We start from the raw sequence: 22,768 nt of genomic DNA, 5'->3' as shown, positions 1-22,768 counted from the left end.
GTTTATAATTTTAACTACTTATCGATCTATTTATAACCTATCTCTATATCTCCCAAAACCCGGAGTCCTTGTAAAGACTTAAAAAGGCTTAAAATTTCTGATTTTATAATCTACGTTATTAATTTTAGGGAATTCTGACAATATCTATTAGATATCAGGGATTTATATCCCTTAGTCGCCGTGTGCGACGTACACGTGAGGTTATGAAGTGATCATGTTTTAGACCGGGACCACACGCTACATTATAGCTCAGATTTATTATCAGAATTAAGCCGAAGATTCATCTCACTATTTCTGGATGCAGCCTCCGCGTTCAGATCAATAGGTGCATGGAGGTCAGTCACTCTAGCTCGGTCCCTGTCCAACTTTCGGTTAAAATACACTATCTCTACCCCGGATATGTTATAACTTTTACTTAGTTTTTAGTCTGCTATCTATATTAAGCTGAAGTTATGAATAGCGTTTTGTGATGAAATATTGTTTCGACAAGATATTATATAATTGTGAGGAAATATTGTTTCGACAAGATATTATATATATGCATATAAACATAAATGATATAGAAGTTAACAACAGAAAACCTATTGAAATTTGAATAAAGTTTTATATAACATTTGTTTTATAAATTTCAGGAGTATTATTATCCATTAGCCTAGCAGGCAAACGGGAAGTGGTCACCGCAGCTAATGATGAAAGTGGCGTATATCATATTTTTAAAATTTTGTAGTCGTTATTGTAACTAACTGAGATACCTATTTGTATCTTCCTGATAGTTGATATTTTCAATTCTAACTAGGCTTAATTTTTTTGACTTCCCTCGAAATGGCAGAGAGCAGAAACTATTAAAATGATTGTAAAATATGAATTGAGTATTGGCTCACGTGCCTGGGAACGTAGGCGTGCCATGCGTGAGCTGCAGTTGATATGTTTCACGAGAGAAGATTCGTACATACATTATCTGAAAATTTATATATCAAATAAACTCACGTTCTTAAACTTCGGGAGACAGAAAACCCAGAAGTTCGGAGGACATAAGGACGCTGAAATAAGCTTAATGTGAGTGAGGATGTCTATTACTAAATCACATAAAATCTACCAAGAGAGAGACCAAATTTTACAGAAATCTGACCAGGATTAAACTTCCATTCCTCATGGCTGTGGTGGCCATTATGACTAAAAAATGAATAATTTTTAGTCAATCAACCTGGAAAATAGATTTTCCTTACATTATATTTAAAGATAATTGTTTGTCCAGATTGATTGTGTGAATTTTTAGAAGTACATATGTTTATCATGAAGTCATTCACACATTGGCTTGATTTAATTTTCTAGGTTCAAGATATTGTATGTACGTTAACAATAATTAATAGATTTTTATTAATCGTTACTTATTAGCTGTTATCCGCTGGCTCCGCCCGCGGCATAAAGTAGCCTCTTACACTCTCCAGCTCTCCAACTATTTCCATATCACAAATCTCCTGATTCCGTTGCTCTATTGTGACGTGAAAGACGGACAAACAAACACACTTTCACATTTATAAATATACTAGCATTCGTCGTATTTTTTATGAGCAGTTATTTTTCCGGATATCATCAGACAAGTATCACGTTTTTTTCTATTAGGAATTGATAGAGCCAAGAGTCGCGAAACTCGAAGGATGTTTTGCATTATAGCGGTTCCATCCATATGAGAATAATCTCCAGTTTAGAGCCCTTATCCCTATTTTTTTACAATCGGCGCAGGAGGAGAAGCAGATAGCTCCTTCTACGGTCTTGTTTCACTATCAGATTAATCCAGGAAGCAGGGAAATAGGTTGAAAAGAATATATAACTCATATATTAGTTTTCAATATTTTATTGAATACGAAAGTTTATTACTTCGCAATAAAAATGACTTATATCTAATTGATTTAATATTTAGACTATCTACGGTATACAGCATATCAACTGGTTAGTTTACTGAACAATCATTACTTATCCATAGACAAATAGTCCATCTAGGTATATCAAATTCGAAATGGCTCAAAGAGATGATTAGATTTTCATTATTTTAGGTACACTATGAAATGTGCTGTTACACTGTAAAATGCTTTAAATTCCATTCAACCCAGCATTAATGTGATCATAAGGTACACAACTCTTAGTATAATAGTAAACATATAACTAGAACTACTTAGTTTCAAAACTTGGAAAGGCACTATACTTGAATAACATAAAATATTAAATAAGTTCAAGTATGTTACAATCATATCAGTGACTTCAATTCAGTAAGTACAAACATTTTCTAAGTAGGTGTTGTTAGTACATTAAATTATCTTAATATGCATGCTTATAGTGATTTCAAATATTATAAAGACTAAAATAACGAATTCGTATTTTAGGGTGCAATTTGATAAATAATGACAAGTACCCAGTTAAGTCTAGATAAAGTGTTTCCTAATAATACTGTCAACAGACTCATAGAACAAACGTCGAATCGGTTTACACCAGTCTTATAAATTGTCCCTTAAGTATTTGTAGAACTAAACTTCACAGCTCAACGTGCAGCGGGCAGCGGGGCACTGCAGGGCTCGCACGCCCGGCGCTGCTTCCATCTTGGTCCTCGTTGAAGACATCGTTACTTCGACTCAGTCACTCTTGTTTCAGCATTTTTATCTACTGATATGGTGAGAACATATCTCTAGCGCTTCTTACACTACTCGTAATTCTTAACCAGTCTTGAACTCCGCCCGTGATCGGTCCGAAGGTACGCGATAGCTAATATTACCAGTTTATCGGTTGAGGCCCATTGTAGAACAATAAACTGTGTGGCGAGGTACCCTCTGCGTCGGTAAGCCAGAAAGGCCGCGGACATATGTGTAGGTGACTGGAGGTCGAAGAATCCGTTTTGGCTGTGTTTGTTTCTTCGGCTGGCGGGAGCGTTCTGTTGGTGAACAAGACTGGGAACGGGAGGTTAGGTTCAAGCTTTGGAACACTTTTCTTAAAGAAACTGTGGAGCGGTGGCGGCGATGGCGTTCGGAGCCGTCGCTGCTGGAGTCGCTGGCGGAACACGAGGACCGGTCATCGGATCTGCCTTGTTCACACGACACACTGTCACTACTGCTAGAGCTGCCTAGAGAATCCGCGTCGGTTCCACGTCTTGATAATTTTCTGGTCAAAGCTTTGAGAAGCCTTCCGCCCCTTGGTGCAGAAATCGGTTCTGTGATTTCCTCCATTGGTGGACACACCACAATTTTCGGAGTAATGGACCCTCGCCTCGAGCTGGTCTTTGGGCCACGCTGTCCCACAACGTTCATCGGCAGGTCGCCGTTGAATTTCTCACTTGCCACAAATTCGACTCCTAGTTTGTTTTTCATAAGTCCGCTTGTAAAGTCACTTTTCGAATTCGAAACAACCGAAGCTCCGGTAAATTTGTTTTAGTATATAATCGTATTTTAAACTTTATTTATACTTGTAAACTTTTCCGTTGGTCGCGTATTGTTTTAGTTAGAGAGGAGTAAGGTTGCTTCACTAGAGTGTCACGAACTGGCGCTGGGCGGGCGGCTGCGGCCTCTATAAAGCTTTTCTGACGCAGGCGCAGTTCATTCGGAGGCTGTACATACATCTCTACACGTAGTTGGTAGTTTCAAGCTTGTTGTCTTCAGGATAAAACCCCACCCCCATTTGGGTGAAGGATATTGTGAATGCATAACTTTTTGTTTTAAATGCAAAAACGTAATGTTTATGTAGTTAATTTGAACAATTGTAATATACCTAGGTTACTTAAAACTGCTCGCTGTTCCCCGAACTTATTTTAAGAGATACCTACTACCTAAATTTAAAATTATGACTTAATAATGATTTTTTTTCGATAATAATTTTAAAACGAGCTAGATGACGAGATGATAGACAGGTTTCGAGAAAACTGGACAACTTAAACACAGGACCAAACCAAATAGAAAGAATGGAGAGAAGCCCAGAACTGGGACACCAAGTGGCTTATAAAAAAGTAATAAAATAAATGACAAAACACTCATATAGCGATTTAGCCCTCTCCGTATGTTGTTATACTTAATTAAGCAAAAAAACTGATTAATATGTGGATAAATCCTAAAAAAACATTTTGAAATGGCAGTACACTTCATACTGCAATTGTATAGGTGCAATTTTATATTATATGCAAAAAATTAAAATGCATAGTTAAGTAAAATCGTTTACAATCAAAGCTTACTTCTCCCACTTACTAATGGCGCACGTGGCACGTGCCCCACGTGACGTTTGTTTTCAGTTTTCACACTTCAGATATAAAACATACAGTATACAGAAATGACTTCATTACATTACCAAAAAATATAAATATCTTTACTACCTAAATGTTCCTGTATTATCTACTGAGAGTCTATGGATGTCTTGTCAATGTCGACATTGGGGCAGATGTAAAAACTATTTTAGTGTTTGTACATTTTTATTTCAAATTGAAATTGATTTTGTCTAAGATTAAAGTCTTTCGAAACTCAGATAAATTGGATAATTGTACAAATAAATATGTAGCAATCCATTAAAAGTTTGTAGGTACTTCAGTACCTGAAAGAAAAAAGTTACTATCTAGGTACATATTATAAATATCCCTAGTAGATGAATATTTTTTCCATCGTAAGTTATGAATAGGTAACGCTTTCTGTTTTGTGACTCTTCAACCCGTTAGTAGATCCGGTAGGTACATGAAATGCGCAGGTGTTTCTTATTGGAATTATTCAAACAGAATTATTATTGAAATGAATGAACATCTGTTATTTCTTTAATGTCTACCGTACCAATTACCCTTTTCAATTAATTTGAGCAAAGTGGCCGCAAAAAATAATTGATTGATAAGTATTACTAGGAATTCGATTTTACGGAAATGTTTAAATAATTTTGTGTTGACGCATTTCAATGGAGGCTCCTAATTAGTTAATGTCTAGTCTACTTGTTACATTTTGTCAATACGCTAATTACCTAAGTTAATTAATTCGATATCATCGTTTATTGCTAATAAGCCAATGAACTCGACGTCGAAAACATTTCACAAACGTGAAAATGGTTAAAAAAGACTCTCGTGAATAAAATGTATTTGTTTTGATAAAACCCGACGAAGGTATATAACTGCATGGCGGAAGGTTTAGTAGTAGTTAGGAGATCACTATGACTAGGTAGGCACACATACTAGCATCGGTTACAATTTGTTAAGCCTGTTACTAGGTACCTATTTTGAAAGAACCTACTTACATAATTATATAATTTTAATTGCACAATTTAAAAAGCTAATAATAGGTGTTATTAGTTGGTGGTGATGTACGGCACTTATTGCCATAACGCATTGTCTCTTAGTCAAAATTAGTGGGAAGCGGCGGTGGTCCGAAGCGGTGGTGCCTTCCGTATGAGATCAAAAGGGTTTGAAACCTACTCGTGTCACATGAGTTTGTAAACCAATCTGTCTCATGTATCAAGCTCGTGAGGAAACCTGCACAATGGTTGACAGTTCTTCAGTAACTTCCCTATTTTTGATCGACAACTTTCCGCTAGATGTTAGTAGGTAGTCGTAAAAGTCAGATGCGTTGGCGACTTGAATAAAATCTGCACCGGTGTTAGCAATAGCAACACACTCGAAAATAAAGATAAAGAAAAGCTGCTATATATAGTTACTCGTTTGTTCTAAACTAAATGTAAACTGGCTTCAAACGTAGGGCGATCTATTCGATCAGTTGATCGAATAGATCACCCTGTTTTGCATTTCGTTAATTTATGCACAGTCATAATCGTAAATTTAATCTGTGGACTGTTTGATTTGACGTGCAAAAAATTTTTATGTGCTTTGTTACATTTATGTGTATAAAAACCTGAAAATATGAGGAGTAAATTTTCTAATACATCGGCGCAAGTTTTCTTATAGTTATTAATGTAGAATATGTTTAGGTATTACATTAACCAGCTCAGTGCGAACTTATTGCGTCCAAGAATGACGCTGTCAAAACTGCGTCTCAATCATAGATAAAATTAATGGTCTCACCACTGCATCATTATTCCGAACATGGCGAATTGGCGACGCAGCGGGGGTTTGGGCTATTTTAGTAGCCATTGTGTGCAAACTTACACCGACCGCGCATATTGATGCTTCTTGTTATATGTTTACATCAGCAGTATTATGTGTAACAAATTATGATGCGCCGTTTCTCAATAAAAATTGGCTACAATTGGTCTGACTATAAGCTGATGTACGATCATTCGGGTTCTCAAATGGAATAAATCTGTTTTTGGTTAATTTTGAAGTATTCTTAGTGAAGTAGATAACTTTTACCTGGTTAATATTTTCATTTTACATTAGAAGTTAAAGTTGAATGAGATAGTTTCCCATTTCATGGCATACAGATACAGCATATACACAGTTGAGAGTAGCAAAACGCGAAAGTCACGTTTAGCTGCATTGCAAGCTTGTTGGAGTGGGAGTGGAATCGGCATTCAGATACCTTTCACAAAATGCAGCTTGTATATTCTATATTTCTATATGAAAATATAGGCTAGGCCTGTTGTAGACTTATATCTTACGAGCTTTGCAGTTTTATTTGAAACGATTACAGGAAATATATTAAACTACAGATAACAAGTTTTTTTACTGTTTCATTATTTGCACTTATAGATTTGCTGAAAGACTTTGGAAATAATAGGTATTGTGTACTAAACATTTCCATAGAAATAATGATAAGGATTAGCTTCGCAAATAATTTCAGCTAATACCAGTTAGGTATCTTGCTCTATTTTTTGTCTGTAAATAACTAGAGTACTTGCTAATTAAGGAGGCAACTTAAAGATCACCTGTTATGGCAATGTGTGACTTCATGGTACGACAGGACAATAAGCTTCCGTACCTAGTGTAGGCACTTGTCGCTTATATCAATAAAAGGTACATGTGTATTGTTATAATTTGAAGTTCAAGGTTCGTGTTTTGGGTATATATAACAGTAGGATTCCACGTCCAGCATGTTACTTAGTAGCTAGCAATATTTCACAATGATGTACAAATTGGTAAGTTGAAATCTAAAAATTGAAATTATTTATATAATAATATTATATATAAATAATACATAAAAAATTAATACAAAAATACTTACTACTCATTGATTACTATTATTGCCATTGATTACATTATTAATTCAGTTGTTATTCGTTTAGTTGATTTTTCTGAAAATAAATCATTCAATAAATATATATCATAATGATTGTTATTTTTACAGTTCGCCCTATTTGCTCTGGTGGCTGTGGCTTTCGCTGCCCCCAACCCGAAACCTGCGCCCGCGCCGTCCCCGCAGTTCCTGGCCTACAGTGCGGGCCTGGACTACGTGTACCCTGGAGCCGTGCCCTCCGTCGTGTCTCCTTACTCCGCCCCTCTCGCGTACTCCGCTCTGCCCGGTGCCGTCTACCTCCGCTGAAACTGAAATTCCTGTAACCAATGAATGACTTTGTGCTATTTTTAGCTTACTTAAACAATAAAATTTAACTAGCAAATACTTTATATAATTAATCCTACCTCGTTGCGACTGTTCCTTGTAAATGAATAAGGGTTGTTTCTGGAAATCATGCCTAGGGTAGACGCTAAATCTCGTTAATGCCGATCAGTCGTAACCCACATTATCGTTATATTATCTATTTATTTTTTACAAGCTTTTATTGAACTTGCAATGTATGTGAATACAGAGTGACTTTTTGTCTACATGCTCAGTCCATAATTCTGAACAACTTTTAGTACGGGGGTAACTCCCAAATCGCTAAAAAAACAGTTTTTCTATACAACATTAAATGCGTACCTTGTGGAAAATGTAGTATGGATCAGCTGATATTTTTTTAGTACGAAAAGTTGTTCAGTGCCATGGACTGAGTATGTAGATAAAATATTGCTAATGTATAAGAAATAATTTTATTAAATTGATAAAAAAATACTTTAACCAATTGAGAAATTTTATCACGATCTGAAGGGCTCTCTACGTGGAAACTTCTCAACGGCATAAATATGATTTTTTGTCACGCATTGAACGCAATAAAATTCTCTGACATAAAAACTTGTTACTAGCTTTTGCGCGCGACTTCGTACGCGTGTTTTCGTGTTTGTTCCCGTGGGAATTTGGGGAATTCCCTACATTCCTCAAAGACCCAACATAATTTTCAACTATTACGTTCAGTAGAGCCCTACAGGACGTAATAGTTGCATAATGCCATTGTATTTCGTAACTAACTGACGCGCAGTCTGTTACGAAATAATATTCCATTATAGGTAGACCTTATTCTTGTGATTTTTTTAATTCTGGCTCAATATCTTTTTCTGGTTTAAATGTCCGCACATACCACATTACATAGGCGATAATGTTAGAAAAACACTTTTAGACCCATTCTGTCCTACTCCTGAGTAAAGGTCTCCCCCAACTCTCTCGAATCCTATCCGATGCCTTATCCAACCATTTCTTCCTAAAGCTTAGCAGACCAACACTCCAACGCTTCCTCCCTTTCTCTTTCCGTTATAAATTAAAATTTGTAATGTGTTCAGGTAAAGGCATAATATTATATCCAAAAATCGAGAGTTAAATGAAATTGATTGTTTTATTTCTGTCACAAAATGTTTTGGAATTTACATAGGTATTACATTGTTTTAAAAAAGAACATCACACGTTTTGATCAATAGTTCGTGATCAACGAAGGTACAGAGGTCCAGGCAGTGCGGAGTACGTGAGTGGGCTGGAGTACGGAGACAACACGGATGGGATGTCAGCTCCGGGGTAGACATAGTCCAGCCCTGCTCCGTAGGTCAGTAATTGTGGCTCCGGTTGAGGACCTGGCGCGGCAAAAGCCACCGCAAGAAGTGCGAAGAGAGCGAACTGAAATGAAGAGGCACTGTTACTATACATAAACCTGTAGATAAAACTTTGGGTGCATTATCTATTACTATTGCTTTGAGTATCGTTACTCAAAGTAATATAGATATGAAGGAGAAATATGGCAAAATATCCTCCATATTTGCCCACCTTATATTATAGGATAATTAAAAATTTTTTGAAGGAAATATCGAATTAGAAGAAAAACGGGTAAGAAAAGTCAGAAGGGCTTTATAAATGAAATAAAAGACAGGGGTGTCATGTAGTTAGTAAAATAAATGACAGGAAACAGAGTAAAATTGACTTAATTATATTATTTCTGAAATTATGACGAATACTAACTCAAATTTGAGATAACTCGAATTTGTGTTCACTGTCCCGTTGCCAAGGGTTATTTAGTTGTATTAATTTTTAATGACCCATGACAAACACTTTATTATGGTCCTCCTGACGAGGGAATTTGCAACAAAATCTCTCTTACGGCAATAAAATAAAAAATTACAACTTTGTATAAAACATTATTTTCAGTATCATTTATTTAGTTTACTCATTGTTTGTTTTAAGAGTTTGTATTGATTTAGCTATGTTGTCAAAATACTTTTTCAAATCTCCACTAAGCAAATCTCATGTAGTGAAATTTAAGCTACAAATTCCCAAGGCTAGTGATTTATTTTTTAAATTAAGTACTTACAATTTTAGTGAACATGTTTCTTGTAGAGACTCAATTAAATCATAATATATTTCGGGCAAGTAGGACATTATATATGAAACTATTAGCCTTGATCTATACAGTAGTGCTATTGTCTGAGATGACAACATTGAGACAGCATCAGGACAGGCCAATGATCATTAGACCAGCTTCTGGTACGCTTAACTCTTGCTTATAATATAAAAAAAGTAAAATGAGTCTTGGAATCAACATTACGTTTCCAGATAAAAGTTTTTGGTAAATGGCATTATGCGTTTAATTTTCGGAAGTTATTAGAATTAATGTTTATATATTTCCCTTTCGGTTGGGATTTTATTGAGTAAGTTGTGTAAACAAGTATCTAAATAAATTACTATGGCATTAATTAGAATGATGTCATTACAATTAATGTCATAGTTATTTACATATCAATTAATCTGTTTCAGAATTTTCCCAGGATTGATATTTTCAGACCTTAAAAAGCAATCCCTGGGCTAAAAAAGAAAACAAGAATGTTTTCAGATGAGAGAAACGGAGAGGATGTAAAGTGTGAAATATGATATCATTGTCATCTCAGATAATATGGGGCCGGTACATTGTTTAGATCAAGGTTAAAATTTGGTTATATATAGTGCACTTCCCAGGAGATCAGTATGATTCAGTAGAGTCGGTACTTGCTAGCAACATGTTCGCTAAAATCGTAAGTACTTACATAATATCAATTATGATTAGTTTTTGTATGTTATTTTATTCTTCTTCATGTTCCATGAGCAACATCATACTATGGCATATAGATGAAATATTGTATCGAAGTCTTGCCTACATTTTCCCGTGGCTTTGTCCACATTAATTTATCACGGGAATAATACTTTTTCCTTAAAATTATATTCGCATTATATAATAGTAACATGTACACGCAAGATTATCTCTAGGGTTTTGTGAATTGGGAGAAAAATCACAATCACAAATTCATTATTATTTTTAGTTCGCCGTACTTGTTCTGGTGGCTGTGGCTTACGCGGCCCCCAACCCGAAGCCTGCGCCCGCGCCGGCGCTGCAGTTCCTGGCCTACAGTGCGGGCCTGGACTACGTGTACCCTGGAGCCGTGCCCTCCGTCGTGTCTCCTTACTCCACCCCTCTCGCGTACTCCGCTCTGCCCGGTGCCGTCTACCTCCGCTAAAACGAATCCTCTCGGATGATATATTGATGTACTGTGATGACTGTGTGATTTTATATATTGATCAATAAATTTTAATTTGCAATGTCATTGTTATCATTATGTGTACTCTGTTTTGAATATCCATACCTTAGAATACTTTATTAATCCTTTCATTATGTAAGCATTCGTTTGTGAAAATATACAACAATGTAGCATATTCGGGTGTCGATATATTGGGAAAAATCGTTTTCCATAAGATAAAAAAACTTCGAAAACTATGGGATACGCCTCGCGCTGTAAAATTTTCGAGCCAGTAAACGGTCGAAAAGAAGCTCTGAACACTACACACGTGAAGATTTATTAAAATATGGACTTCATACAGGTTTCAATTACAATTCAAGTTTATATCAGTTTATGACCACAGTTGGCCCAATAATTCAGAACATAAACTAAAATAATGTTATTATTTTCGGGAAAATTCACGAATCCTTCCTTTTTCCTTTAAACTCGCACCACTATTTTTGGTCAATACAACTAGGGTACACAAACATTGCCAATGAAGGCAAAAAGCGCCAATTTTCAAAATTGTTGCAGTTTTACGACCAAAAATACCTTCTACGCAATCGAGATTCGTATTTATTTCAGCTGGATTACTTTTCCTCACAATGGATTTTCATACAATATTTCCGCCCTTATTTTTCTTTCGACTTTAATCAGGTACTCGTATTTTCACATCTAAGTTTAAACATGGATGGTCTATTTTGTATGATTCTTTGTGAGGATGTCGTATAAACAAATAAACAGATCTCTTCCTATTGATTGCTGCCACTAATTTTTCGATTTACATTTAAACCTATACCTGAATACCTACTTGAAAAAAAAACTGTTTCTGTGACAAATAATCACCTACGGTTATGAATCATTAAGGTACAGTTATAGTATCACAGTCACAATCATTTGTAAAAATTGTATGTACGCATGTTTGTTTTGTATGTATGTCTATTCTTATTTATTTTTGTAATATAAAGATGTTTTTTACAAATTTTATCTATCTATCGATTATTATTTTAAATTATTATACTAGCTTTTTCCCGCGGCTTCCTCTTTTTGTTACTTCGGGTCATTAACCCGAATTTCAACAAAATCAGCCCAGTGCTAGCGGTTTAGCCCTGAATGCGTGTCAGACAGATTTCTGTGAAAATTCTGACGACAAAGAGATTTTCAGAAGATACTGAAACAATTATAAATTTGCTTGTATAATTTTATTGCTCAGGTATAATCTAAATCATCACAGTAAGTTCATCATAAGACATGGGAGAGATAAGAAATCAATATCAGTTTCAGCGGAGGTAGACGGCACCGGGCAGAGCGGAGTACGCGAGAGGGGCGGAGTAAGGAGACACGACGGAGGGCACGGCTCCAGGGTACACGTAGTCCAGGCCCGCACTGTAGGCCAGGAACTGCGGGGCCGGCGCGGGCGCAGGTTTCGGGTTGGGGGCCGCGAAAGCGACCGCCACCAGAGCAAATAGGGCGAACTGTAAAAAAATATTTTGGTTTTATGTTATACCAAGCCAGCATGCGGTGATAAGTGGTCACATGCAAGACCAAGGGAATCTCATAATTTTCTCCCAATTGCATAAAAAAAACCCTTTAAAAGCTACATTAAAGAAATTTAAATTAGTGAGATAATTCAATTTTCTAAATATGTAGTAATTGAACGTTTACGTATTGTTTTATATTCTTTTTCCTTCCTTCCTTTTTTCTAAAAAAGAGACAAGACACTGACACCCGCATTAAACTCGCTCCTGCTTTGTCAGATTTCATAAAGACATAGATCATCTAAAACTTTCAAGTAACGAAAACATTTTAGATGTTTGTCCTGTATATGTATTTTTTCTTCCAAGAAATCTTCGCGTTTTATACATAAATGTCTAAATAAAGTGCACGACGTGTAAATGGTGTTATTCATGGCGAATGAAGATGAATAGATAAAATTTAATAAAAATAAAATGTAATACTTACGATTTTAGCGAACATGTTGCTAGCAAGTACCGACTCTACTGAATCATGCTGATCTCCTGGGAAGTGCACTATATATAACCAAATCTTAACCTTGATCTAAACAATGTACCTGCCCCATATTGTCTGAGATGACAACATTTAATGACAAGCTAGAGTACTGAGGTCAATGATCCTCGATTTTATTACATATTTCATATCCTGTCTCACCTAATATAGACTGCTTGTTATAGTTACAATAGCGACAGCTACAACGAAGCTTCTTGACTTCATGTATCCTTAAAAATAATAATGTGACTAATCTGACCGGTAAATAGGTAGAATATCATAGTCCAACAGAGTATATAGTGTTATAGTCTTGTTTGCATAGAAGAAAAATGCATTACGTAGGACTGCAGAAATGAACAAATAAACCGATAGTACAATATTGACCATTTTTCATATGGAAGCCACAAATGCCACATCTTTTATTTATTGCGGAAGTAAGTGTTTTAGTAACTTTGTATTTAACATAAGTTGTACTCGTATTATACTCGCATTCAAGACCAAAACTAAAATTAACACAGGCGGTTGTACTCACGTATAGTTTCAAGGACAAACTGATAAACTTTTGGGCTAATTAGTGGTTGGAGCAAACAGATTAACACTTCTGTTCATTACCAAAAGTAACTCGCCATTTTAGTCCTGTTTCAGTAAAGACAAAGAGGTTTTGCTTCATTTGGAACATTAACTTTTGAGAATAAACAAAAGCGGTCTATTTAGGATGTGGATCGCGTACGAATGTGACTCGGCCATACTCATAATTTACATTGATTCCCAACAGACATTGGTATGTATAGTTATTCCGTTATTGTTCGTAACAATCCAAGGACAGATTCCACCTATAAATGTTGAAGAAGCAATAAAAATGGGAACAGTTCGTGTGTTAAATCAAAGCCAGTGTCACGGCAATTCCACGAAACCCAAGAGTTTCAAAATTCAAAATGTTTGCTAGATTGGTAAGTTATTTCCTTCTAAGATAGATTATGTCGTGTTATATATAAAGCTATATATAAAGCTATCATCCTAAATTGAATAAAGAATTTTGAATTTGAATTTCACAGTTGTATTATTATTAATTGTAATAATTAATTGATTACTTATGAGAAGTATAATTAAGTTTTATGATATATATTTTTTAAGTTTACTTATACATAAAAACCGTGGTATTTAAGTCCTTCCTGGAATGTTGTACAACTACCCCTTTTTTGTTGATATTTTTTGTATATGTTCTGTGTGCAATAAAGTGCAAACAAATCAAGGAAATTTATTTCGTCGAATTTTATGTGACACCCTTTTTTTCTACCACAACAATGTGACAAGTCAAACTAGGACTAACAGGTTGATAGAAAAAAATCCTTTTACAGGTATTGCTATTCACGATCTTCGCTATGGCTTTTGCCCGCCCTCAGTACTACCCAGGCTATGGCTACAGCGGCTACAGCTCAGGCTACCCCGGCTACTACGGCTACTCCGGCTACTCTAACCCACTAGGCTATTCCGGCTATGGCTATGGATCACCCTACAACTATGGATATGGATATTATTGACCGATTATATACTTGATCTCTACTTCCCGAAATTCTAATTTTCCATAATTTTAGTTTGTTTTTATTTAGTTTTATTTTTTGCTTTGCCAATGTGATATTCTTTTTAACTTTATGTTTGTATAAAATAAAACATTTATTGAGCTATCTGATTTTAATTAGTTTACTCATGTTTTTCCCAATTTTGGCTGAAATTAGTAGAGAATGAAAAGCGAGAAACCTATGTAAGATAATGTCGCCCTCATAGGAAACGAAAATGCCACATGAAAGTAGAAGGTACACATGTGGTAAGTTTCTTATCAATTTTGATAAGTTATTATAATCCCCAAACGCATAGGAACACAAAAATAAGGGGTTGGAGCATAGGACACGGAGATAGACTACCATACAAATATTCAGTTAATACTTACATTTAAATCTCAATATAGGCGCGAGCTAATGCGATGTTAAATAAATACATTTGAATTATTTGGATGTCTGAAATTATTAAAATGGTTCATCGTAAATCGCTGATTTTGTTTTCTTTCATAAAAAAATATAAAATAGTCTAAAGTATATGTATTGGTTAAATTTCAACATACAATATACAAAACATGTGCTGATGCCGCTGGCTTTTGTGTTTTTTGTGTTCCCCTTGTATAATATAGGATAAATTTATATTAATATGGGATGATATCCTTATACGATAATCATTATGGCTATAAAATACAGATTGAAATCTGCAAACCTATAATTTCATATGCGTAAGTACTTATGGGTGACGCCTAACACGGATGTCTATTATCTGCGTATCTGTATGTACGTACATTGAATACATTTATTATTTTGAAGATCAAGGACACTTTTTGTTACATACGACGAGAACACTAGTCGGGCGTGGTCGATCTTAATTGTGTATATAAGGCGGGACCCAACTATCCAAGTTATTACTTGTGGTGCCTCCTCAAAGTAAAACTTCAACATGTTCTTCAGACTGGTAAGCAGTATTAATTTAGAATCTTTTACATTTCCTTCAAATTTCTACACGATGAGGGATTTTATCGCTTTTATGGGTTAATCTGTTAAATGAATTTTCGGCGTTTCTTCTTAGCTATAGTTTTTCCGAAAGCTGGTAGCTTGTACATAGACAGAAAATAGATGTTCCTAGGTATAAACTGCAAAATTGGAAATGCTTCAGGACACACATCGAAATTTGAAGTAATAGCGCATTATATGTAATTTGACAAACACAGTTGAAACATTTGCGAATAAATTCATTCGCGCCTCATTTTCCTAATCATCATTTTCATGAAAGTAGAAAATAATGAAAGCTCTATTATCAACTTTGCAAAAAGCAGGAAACTTTGCTAATTATTTTCTAATCTACTTATTTGGAAAAGTAAAAAAGGTATTCTAGTTACAATTTTTCATTATTTATGGTCTGAAACCCTTCAGACCATTAATAATGTAAAAGTGGAACCTTGAATTTATCTCATACACATGCCCTTAATGTATCTTTTGATCTTCGGGCCTATACTGCCTGAGGACACTGTTCACACCCCAATAATGCTAGCCAGTGACATTATCCCGACCTCTTTATTTTGTCACGCGTAAAATACGAGTATCGTAATATTTTTTATAACATATTTGCTTGTAAAGGGTCACTTATTTCGCAATTTCAATATCGTATTGTATATCATTACGCACTTGTTAGTTATTGTAAAACGTATTTTTTTTAAAATAATGTAATACGCACGGTTTATCTAGATAAACCGTGCATTAGACCGTGCCGTAGACGGAGCATCTAGATGCTCCGTTTAAAAACGAACGATACTTTTCTAAATCTTAGCAAAGATTTTTATGTCAGAAAAGTGGTCAACATTTTATGAATAAAATTAACTTTACAACCATTTATTTGAAACAAAACTCAAATATATTAATTTACTTTATTAGTAATACTGGCGGTTTTTTGTGCCTTTGCCTAAAAAAAGCGCTGATACGCGCGCATCGCTAATTTGTGAACAAGTAAAATTATTCCACGGGCTTTTTCTTTTCGCTGTATTGTTTTTATTTGAAAATGTCGTCAAGTAGTGATGAAATTATAAATTTGACACCGCCACAAGTCTCAAATGCAGCGAAAGAGGCTAATCTAAGCCTCAATCAATTTTAAAATTTTGTTCAAAATGTAATAACTGCTTTAATAAGTAATTAAATATTTATTCTTTTTCCGAGTTTTATTTCATTCCTCGCAAATATTTTATATAACGTCGTATGACTTTGAAAATTACCGCACTTTTCATAATATACTATATCACACTTGTGAAAAATTTCACGCGTCACTATAAGTTTTATAGCATTTGTATTTTTTTTTTGCGACAATTGATTTGATATTACATAATTGAATATGAAGGTTCCCTTGCAAATCAAATACTTATGTCAAGTAGTACATATGAGTAAAAATAGCTGCGCCCCGGGGCGTCCTGTGTGAAGTGAGATAAAAATACCCTTATTGCTATTCCGGGTTTCATTCTACCCGTGTACCAAAGTGCATCTATTCATCATAATTTGTATACTGAGTCCAACATGTACATACATATATCCAAAAAAATTAAATAGACAGGGAAATATATTTAGCCTGGAAGTATCGAACGTGTGTGTACGAACTTTTTTGTGAAATATCTTTGTTTTTTATTCCAGTTCGCTCTTTTCGCTGTTCTGGCTGTGGCCTTCGCCAGCCCCAAGCCTGAGCCCCAACTGGCCTATGCGGCTGCCCCTGGCGTCCTTCCCCTGGGTTACTCAGGGTACAGTCCCCTGGCCTACTCCGCTCCCTACGCAGCCCTGCCCTACGCCTACAACGGATACTATGTTCGCTAAACCAAAAATACGACTACTGCAAAAAAATGACACCGATATGCCAAATGTGATTTAATATAGTTTTTACAGCATCATGTTTTTTGTTTCATTTGTCCTTTGATATCGAACCGTGTAGAGTTGACAAAGAGACAAATAATACCGATGGATAAATCAAGGTTATTGTATTAATGCAATGACATTTTTGTATTTATCCATGTGTACACATGTTACCTAGTTCTTGTCACATTACTGTGTTAGAGAAATGAATGAATATCATGAGTTAAATACTCACTACTATATTTTTTCTAGTTTCTAGCTCTAGTAGGGAAGATATTCGTATATTATTTTTGGACAAAAAGCTAATTTTAGATATTATTAAAACAGATAAATCTATTAGTAGTTGATACCTTTTTCAAAATATCCTCACACCTACGCAGAAATGTCCATAATGTAGACATTATCTCACGGTGATCCATTTGTTCAAGGGCAACTGAAACACAATGATATAATCTGCGTATTAGAGATGTAGATCATTAAGTTGGACACGCATATTAAGAAGGTCGGTAGTTTCTTTTGCTAAGGTGGTTGTCAGAGTTTAGACTTCACCTATCTTGAATAGTTAAGATTAGACGATATTTTACAATATTTACTACACGGAAATTAATAAAAAGATCCGGTGGTTAATAAACTAAAACATAATCAGAAGAAATTAAAATTGTAGTTCTGGGTGACCGCACACAAGATTATCCATCCACATCAATTCCAATACCTATATCATTCCAATACCTAATACCCACTTTTACAATGTTAAAAGTAATAGATAACGTAAATAATTTTAGGAAAACATACATCATTATATTTGTATCAAGTAAGACGTTTGGAATTGTGGTCTATATGAACATGAATCTGGAAATCGTATTATTTTTGTCAGTCGTGTAAATAGGCCTGTATAATTCGAAACTAGTAGAACCACTGGAACTGGCACTGAAGCACCCTTTTGAGACGATGAAAACAATGTTTATATTATTCGATAATAAGATGCGATAGTTTGTCTGTCAGTCATACGCTTTCAGGGCTAAAGACATTGACCAATTATTATGAACTATGGAATACTATATAATTAATTAGCGGCCCGTCCCGGCTTCGGTTGGGTAAAAACATAACAAATTATACAGCGAATATACTTAGGAACCATTCACACTATCTATTGGAGAAAGCCGCATGAAAATCCGTGCAGTAGTATTTGAGTTTGTCGTTTACAAATGATGTTTTATATAATGAAAAAATTTACATGGGTTGAACAGCGAGCGGAGCAATAGCTAATTTAACACAGTGTATATTTTCTGGTCGAGAAAATGATGTTAAACCTACTGCATTCATCTGAATTATATTATAATTAAGCTAATGGAAACTGCCCAATGAACACTACCTTGAGCGCTTATAACTTGATCAAAAGTTGGATGTTCCGACACCGTATACCTACCCAAGGAAATTATTTGCAAATTGAACTGACATATTTAACTTTTATGGTTGCATGCGCTAAATATTGAGTTATGTTATAAAAATTAAAGTACTGCTACTGCACAAACACGTTTGCTGATCTATGAGTTAATTTTTGAAACTTAAAATAAATTATATTGTTTTAATAATATATATTGATGACAGGTGTTAGTGTCATACTGTAATTATTGCCTAAAATTATAGATACACTTTTATTCAAAATTTTGATTTTGGAAACCGGTTTTCAAGTCTGTGTACTAAGAATAAACCAAAGCCGGTTCATATTTAAAATTTCATTACATTAATTTATATCAATGAATTATTTATATGCGCTCCGAAACAGAGAACTTTTATAAGATCATATTATTAGCTAATTAAACCTTGCTTTTATTTCATCAAAGATTAATTTACAACATGCTTTGACATTAATGATATAAAGATCTTATCAAACACGCATTGACACCATAAGTAAATAGCACACTAAAGCAGTTTTTTATAAATAGATATGGTTTTGTTTCAAAGGTTAGCTTAAGTTAGTAAACTGAATCTGGATATAAGTCTAGTATAACCTAATAGAAAAGTTTCAAATTTAACCTTTGCAATTTAGGTATTGTAAGATAAAGAATATTCAATCATTTTAAAATTTTATTAGTTTTCAATAAATATCACATGGCAGGGCATAAAACACGTAACATCGAATTAAAACCTACAGAAATTATCTGCGGTAAAAATAGTCCGCTGCGTACGCGTATGGAAGACTGTACGCTATAGCGTTGGGCGCCGACTTGACTAGAGTTGGGGCGTAGTCCTGCACCGTGTACGCTGATCCATAGCTATAGGCTGATACTGAGGAGTACGGCAGAGTTGCAGGCACAGTAGGGACTGAAGGCGCGGCTATGACTGCAGCTGACGGCGCAGCAACATATGCGGCTGACGTAAAAGGAGCCGACACGTAGGGAGATGACAAGTATGGACTGATCCATAACGGGTCTGCGGCTACTGATGCAACAGCCAAAACTGTCATCTAAAATAGACACGCATGTGTTATTACGTACAACAATGGATAGAGTTTGTCCGCCGGCTTTTGCTAATATAATCGGATTCGGCTATCATGCAACGGTATTACGTGACCCTTATCTGAATTTAATAAGGGAAATAACACTGTATATTGTTATAAGGTGTTTGTTTATTATTTTTTGTTGTACAAACAGAAGATATAATGTAATCAAATTACTTTTTTTATGCAAAAAAGTATTTGCTTACCGATTTCAAGTCAATTAATTTATTTCATTGTGAGTTACAATTGATGATACTGTTAAATCTTTCTGGACTGCAATCCATAACTTTGCAGCTTAATTGGAATCTTTTGAGGTTGATTGATGTGTTTGTTGTCTTATAAGGCATAAGAATGCTTTATAAAATAACAATCACCTCTCCACTCCTATATATTCACAATCTATCCACCATGAGATAGATAAAATCTATCACACGCTATTTGATGCAGTTGTTTTCATTTCTTGCTTGGGCTTGTCATAAAAAAATTTAACCATAAATATTAAAATAGAAACATGATAGAAATTAAGTAACACAATAATGTCTTTAAGTATGCACTTACCAGAATTATGGCCGACATTTTTAATATTTACGAATATTACGCCTACTTGTATAACAAATGACAATTGGAAATGCACTGACAGTCATAAAAATGCTCTACCTTATATATTTTGGCCACTAAATGGACACAGCAACAAATGGATAGTTATGAAAGATAAAAGATTCTTTGAATGGTACTCAAGGCCTCGTCAAATAGTTGTGAAGAGTACAAAAGAATGTATAATCACGGCAAATCTGTGTGTGTTCCGAAAATACTTATGTGCTTGTTTCCCACCGACCTTGCCAATGATAATGTTGAAATTGAAACAAATCATAGAACTAATATTTGTTAGCCTTAATTTGTTCAAGAAGTACTTAATAGATATTATAGAGAAAAGGTAAAAAATGCTAAATTTTTATAAACATGCTATTCCCGCTTCTCGAAAACAATTCTTTCTTACTGGTCACGTACAAAATCATATCAAATAAATAAACTAAATTAATAATACAATTGTACAAAATTGCCTCATAGGCATCGTGTCAAGAACGATGGTAATGTTCCTGTTACTTTTGCATGAAAATAGAGTTAGAGTTATAATTAAATTGTAGTATGTAATTATTGGAAAACCTTTGGAATTCTGAATCAACTAACTGAAATAATGTGAGACTATTAATAAACCAACCTAGTTTCAAGTTATAAATTATGAATTTGTCTTCGGCCACTCTAGCATTATGTAGATTGAGAATAGCTTCCGAGGTCAGAAAATGGGCCGGTTTTCAGAATTTGCTATATATATCGGCATTTGGGAGACGAAGCACCATTCAGCTACTACAGGCCGAAAACAAAATAACAATCATGTACAAACTGGTGAGTTCTCTTGTGAATACTAACTAAAAGCTGGCATTGTTTTGAAAACAATTAGCTAATAAACGTGGCTATTATGGCTGAAATGTGTTTTACCTGAAGATAAAAAGCAAAAATAAAAACTTATTGTATAATAGACTGTTCTACGTCCTATTATCACAACTGAAACAAGTAAATTGTACAAGCCTTTGCACGCGGAATCGCCCTTGTGAATAACTCACAGGATCAGTACTATTTTCCGGCAAAAAATATACTTTATGTCAGTTCAAGTACATTTCTATGTACCTTCTAAGTATATGTATGCGAAATGATAAAACTTGAACTGATTAAATTAATTGTTTTCTACATTGAGAATATGCTCTTAAAACGAACTTAACTAAGGGTGGGTTGCATTATCAACTTTGATGTTAACTTTCACATGCGCAGAAAAGTACACGATTTTATTAAACGTCAGCAACGCACCGGTTAAAATCAACATCAAATTTGACGATGCAACTCACCCGAATTGTGCCTTTCATGTGGGTCTGCCACAGATGAAAAAACAATGCAATTTATTTGTTTCCAGGTGATTGTCGCTGCCATCCTCGGCATCAGCGCCGCTAAGCCCAGCGGCCTGTATGGCGGGTATCTCGCCCCATCCGTCACAGCGGCACCAGTAGCCTACTCCAGCTACACTAGTTACGCTCCCGCCATAGCGTCGACTTACGCCGCGCCAGCCTTCGCTTCTACTTACGGTTCCTATGCCGCACCCGCCATCGCCGCCGCCCCTGCTATAGCTGCCGCCCCCGCTATCGCTACAGCCCCAGCAGTATCTGCCGCTCCCCTGGCCTACTCCGCCGGTTACGCCGCCTCCCCCCAGACCTACTCCGCCGGTTACGCCGCCTCCCCCCTGGCGTACTCCGCAGGTTACGTCGCCGCTCCTGTCGCGTACTCCGCCGGTTACGCCGCGGCTCCCGCGTTCGCTGGATACGGTAACTACGGTTACGGTCTTGGCTACTCTGGACTGTGGAAGAGGCGTTAAGTTTGTTACATGAGCTTTAAAAAAATGTAAATAAAGATTTGAAAATTATTTGTACCTAAATAATTGTTTTTGTCTTCACTAATCCGATTTGTTAGAATCATGGAGATTTAATCTAAGAGTGCATCCAAATTCTGACATGAAATACAGAGACATGAATGCCCTTGACAGTTACTATTGTTGTTTACAATAATACTAATTATCTCTACCAGAGCCCAGTTGGGATATGAGGTTCTTCCAATTTATTATTTCTGTGGAGTTGAAAGCTGAACCTCATTATACATTACTGATATAAATGACAAAATCATAGTTTTGGAAATTTTTGTCTGTCTGTCTGAACGCGTATCACTCGAAATTTTCTGGACCAATTTGCTTGAAATTTGGTATGTAGATCCATGGTAGGTACCTTATATACTGGCCTAACATCGTAGATACATTTCATCCCGGTAAATGGTCAGGTTCCCGTATGATAAGTGAAAAACTAATAATGAATCAAAAATACCTCGGAACCCTGGGTTAACATCTTATAGACATTTCATCCCGGAAAATAAGGAGGATCTTGTAGGAAAATTAAAAAACCAATTCACGGAGACGATTTACTTTAAACTTTTGTAGAAAGAAAAAGGGGTGAA

At 35.4% G+C, this 22,768-nt stretch overlaps 3 protein-coding genes and 2 long non-coding RNA genes across 5 annotated transcripts; 3 read left to right on the top strand and 2 right to left on the bottom strand.

Annotated features, from left to right (window-relative positions):
* Positions 1-1,848: 1,848 nt before the first annotated feature.
* Positions 1,849-3,539, bottom strand: LOC128672940 (uncharacterized protein). Its single transcript, XM_053750478.1, has one exon. The coding sequence runs from the start codon at positions 3,354-3,356 to the stop codon at positions 2,772-2,774; it is 585 nt and encodes a 194-aa protein (XP_053606453.1). The 5' UTR covers positions 3,357-3,539; the 3' UTR covers positions 1,849-2,771.
* A 6,615-nt stretch (positions 3,540-10,154) lies between these two features.
* On the top strand, positions 10,155-10,826 carry LOC128673102 (uncharacterized). Its single transcript, XR_008405044.1, has 2 exons — positions 10,155-10,264; positions 10,550-10,826. It is a non-coding gene; the product is annotated as an uncharacterized LOC128673102 (long non-coding RNA).
* Positions 10,827-14,910: 4,084 nt separating this feature from the next.
* LOC128673101 (uncharacterized) lies at positions 14,911-17,255 on the top strand. The gene is made up of 2 exons (XR_008405043.2): positions 14,911-15,304; positions 17,005-17,255. It is a non-coding gene; the product is annotated as an uncharacterized LOC128673101 (long non-coding RNA).
* Positions 17,256-19,291: 2,036 nt separating this feature from the next.
* LOC128673100 (uncharacterized) lies at positions 19,292-20,406 on the bottom strand. Its single transcript, XM_053750712.1, has 2 exons — positions 20,276-20,406; positions 19,292-19,684 (listed from the first exon to the last, which is right to left on the bottom strand). The coding sequence occupies exons 1-2, from the start codon at positions 20,291-20,293 to the stop codon at positions 19,376-19,378; spliced, it is 327 nt and encodes a 108-aa protein (XP_053606687.1). The 5' UTR covers positions 20,294-20,406; the 3' UTR covers positions 19,292-19,375.
* A 651-nt stretch (positions 20,407-21,057) lies between these two features.
* On the top strand, positions 21,058-22,187 carry LOC128672918 (cuticle protein 16.5-like). The gene is made up of 2 exons (XM_053750442.1): positions 21,058-21,121; positions 21,684-22,187. The coding sequence occupies exons 1-2, from the start codon at positions 21,110-21,112 to the stop codon at positions 22,137-22,139; spliced, it is 468 nt and encodes a 155-aa protein (XP_053606417.1). The 5' UTR covers positions 21,058-21,109; the 3' UTR covers positions 22,140-22,187.
* Positions 22,188-22,768: the final 581 nt, after the last annotated feature.

This window comes from Plodia interpunctella, chromosome 10 (genome assembly GCF_027563975.2).
Source record: "Plodia interpunctella isolate USDA-ARS_2022_Savannah chromosome 10, ilPloInte3.2, whole genome shotgun sequence".
In the NCBI taxonomy this organism is placed as follows: Eukaryota; Metazoa; Arthropoda; class Insecta; order Lepidoptera; family Pyralidae; genus Plodia; species Plodia interpunctella.
The sequence above is the reverse complement of the archived record's forward strand: the minus strand, read 5'-3'. Positions and strand labels throughout refer to the sequence as shown.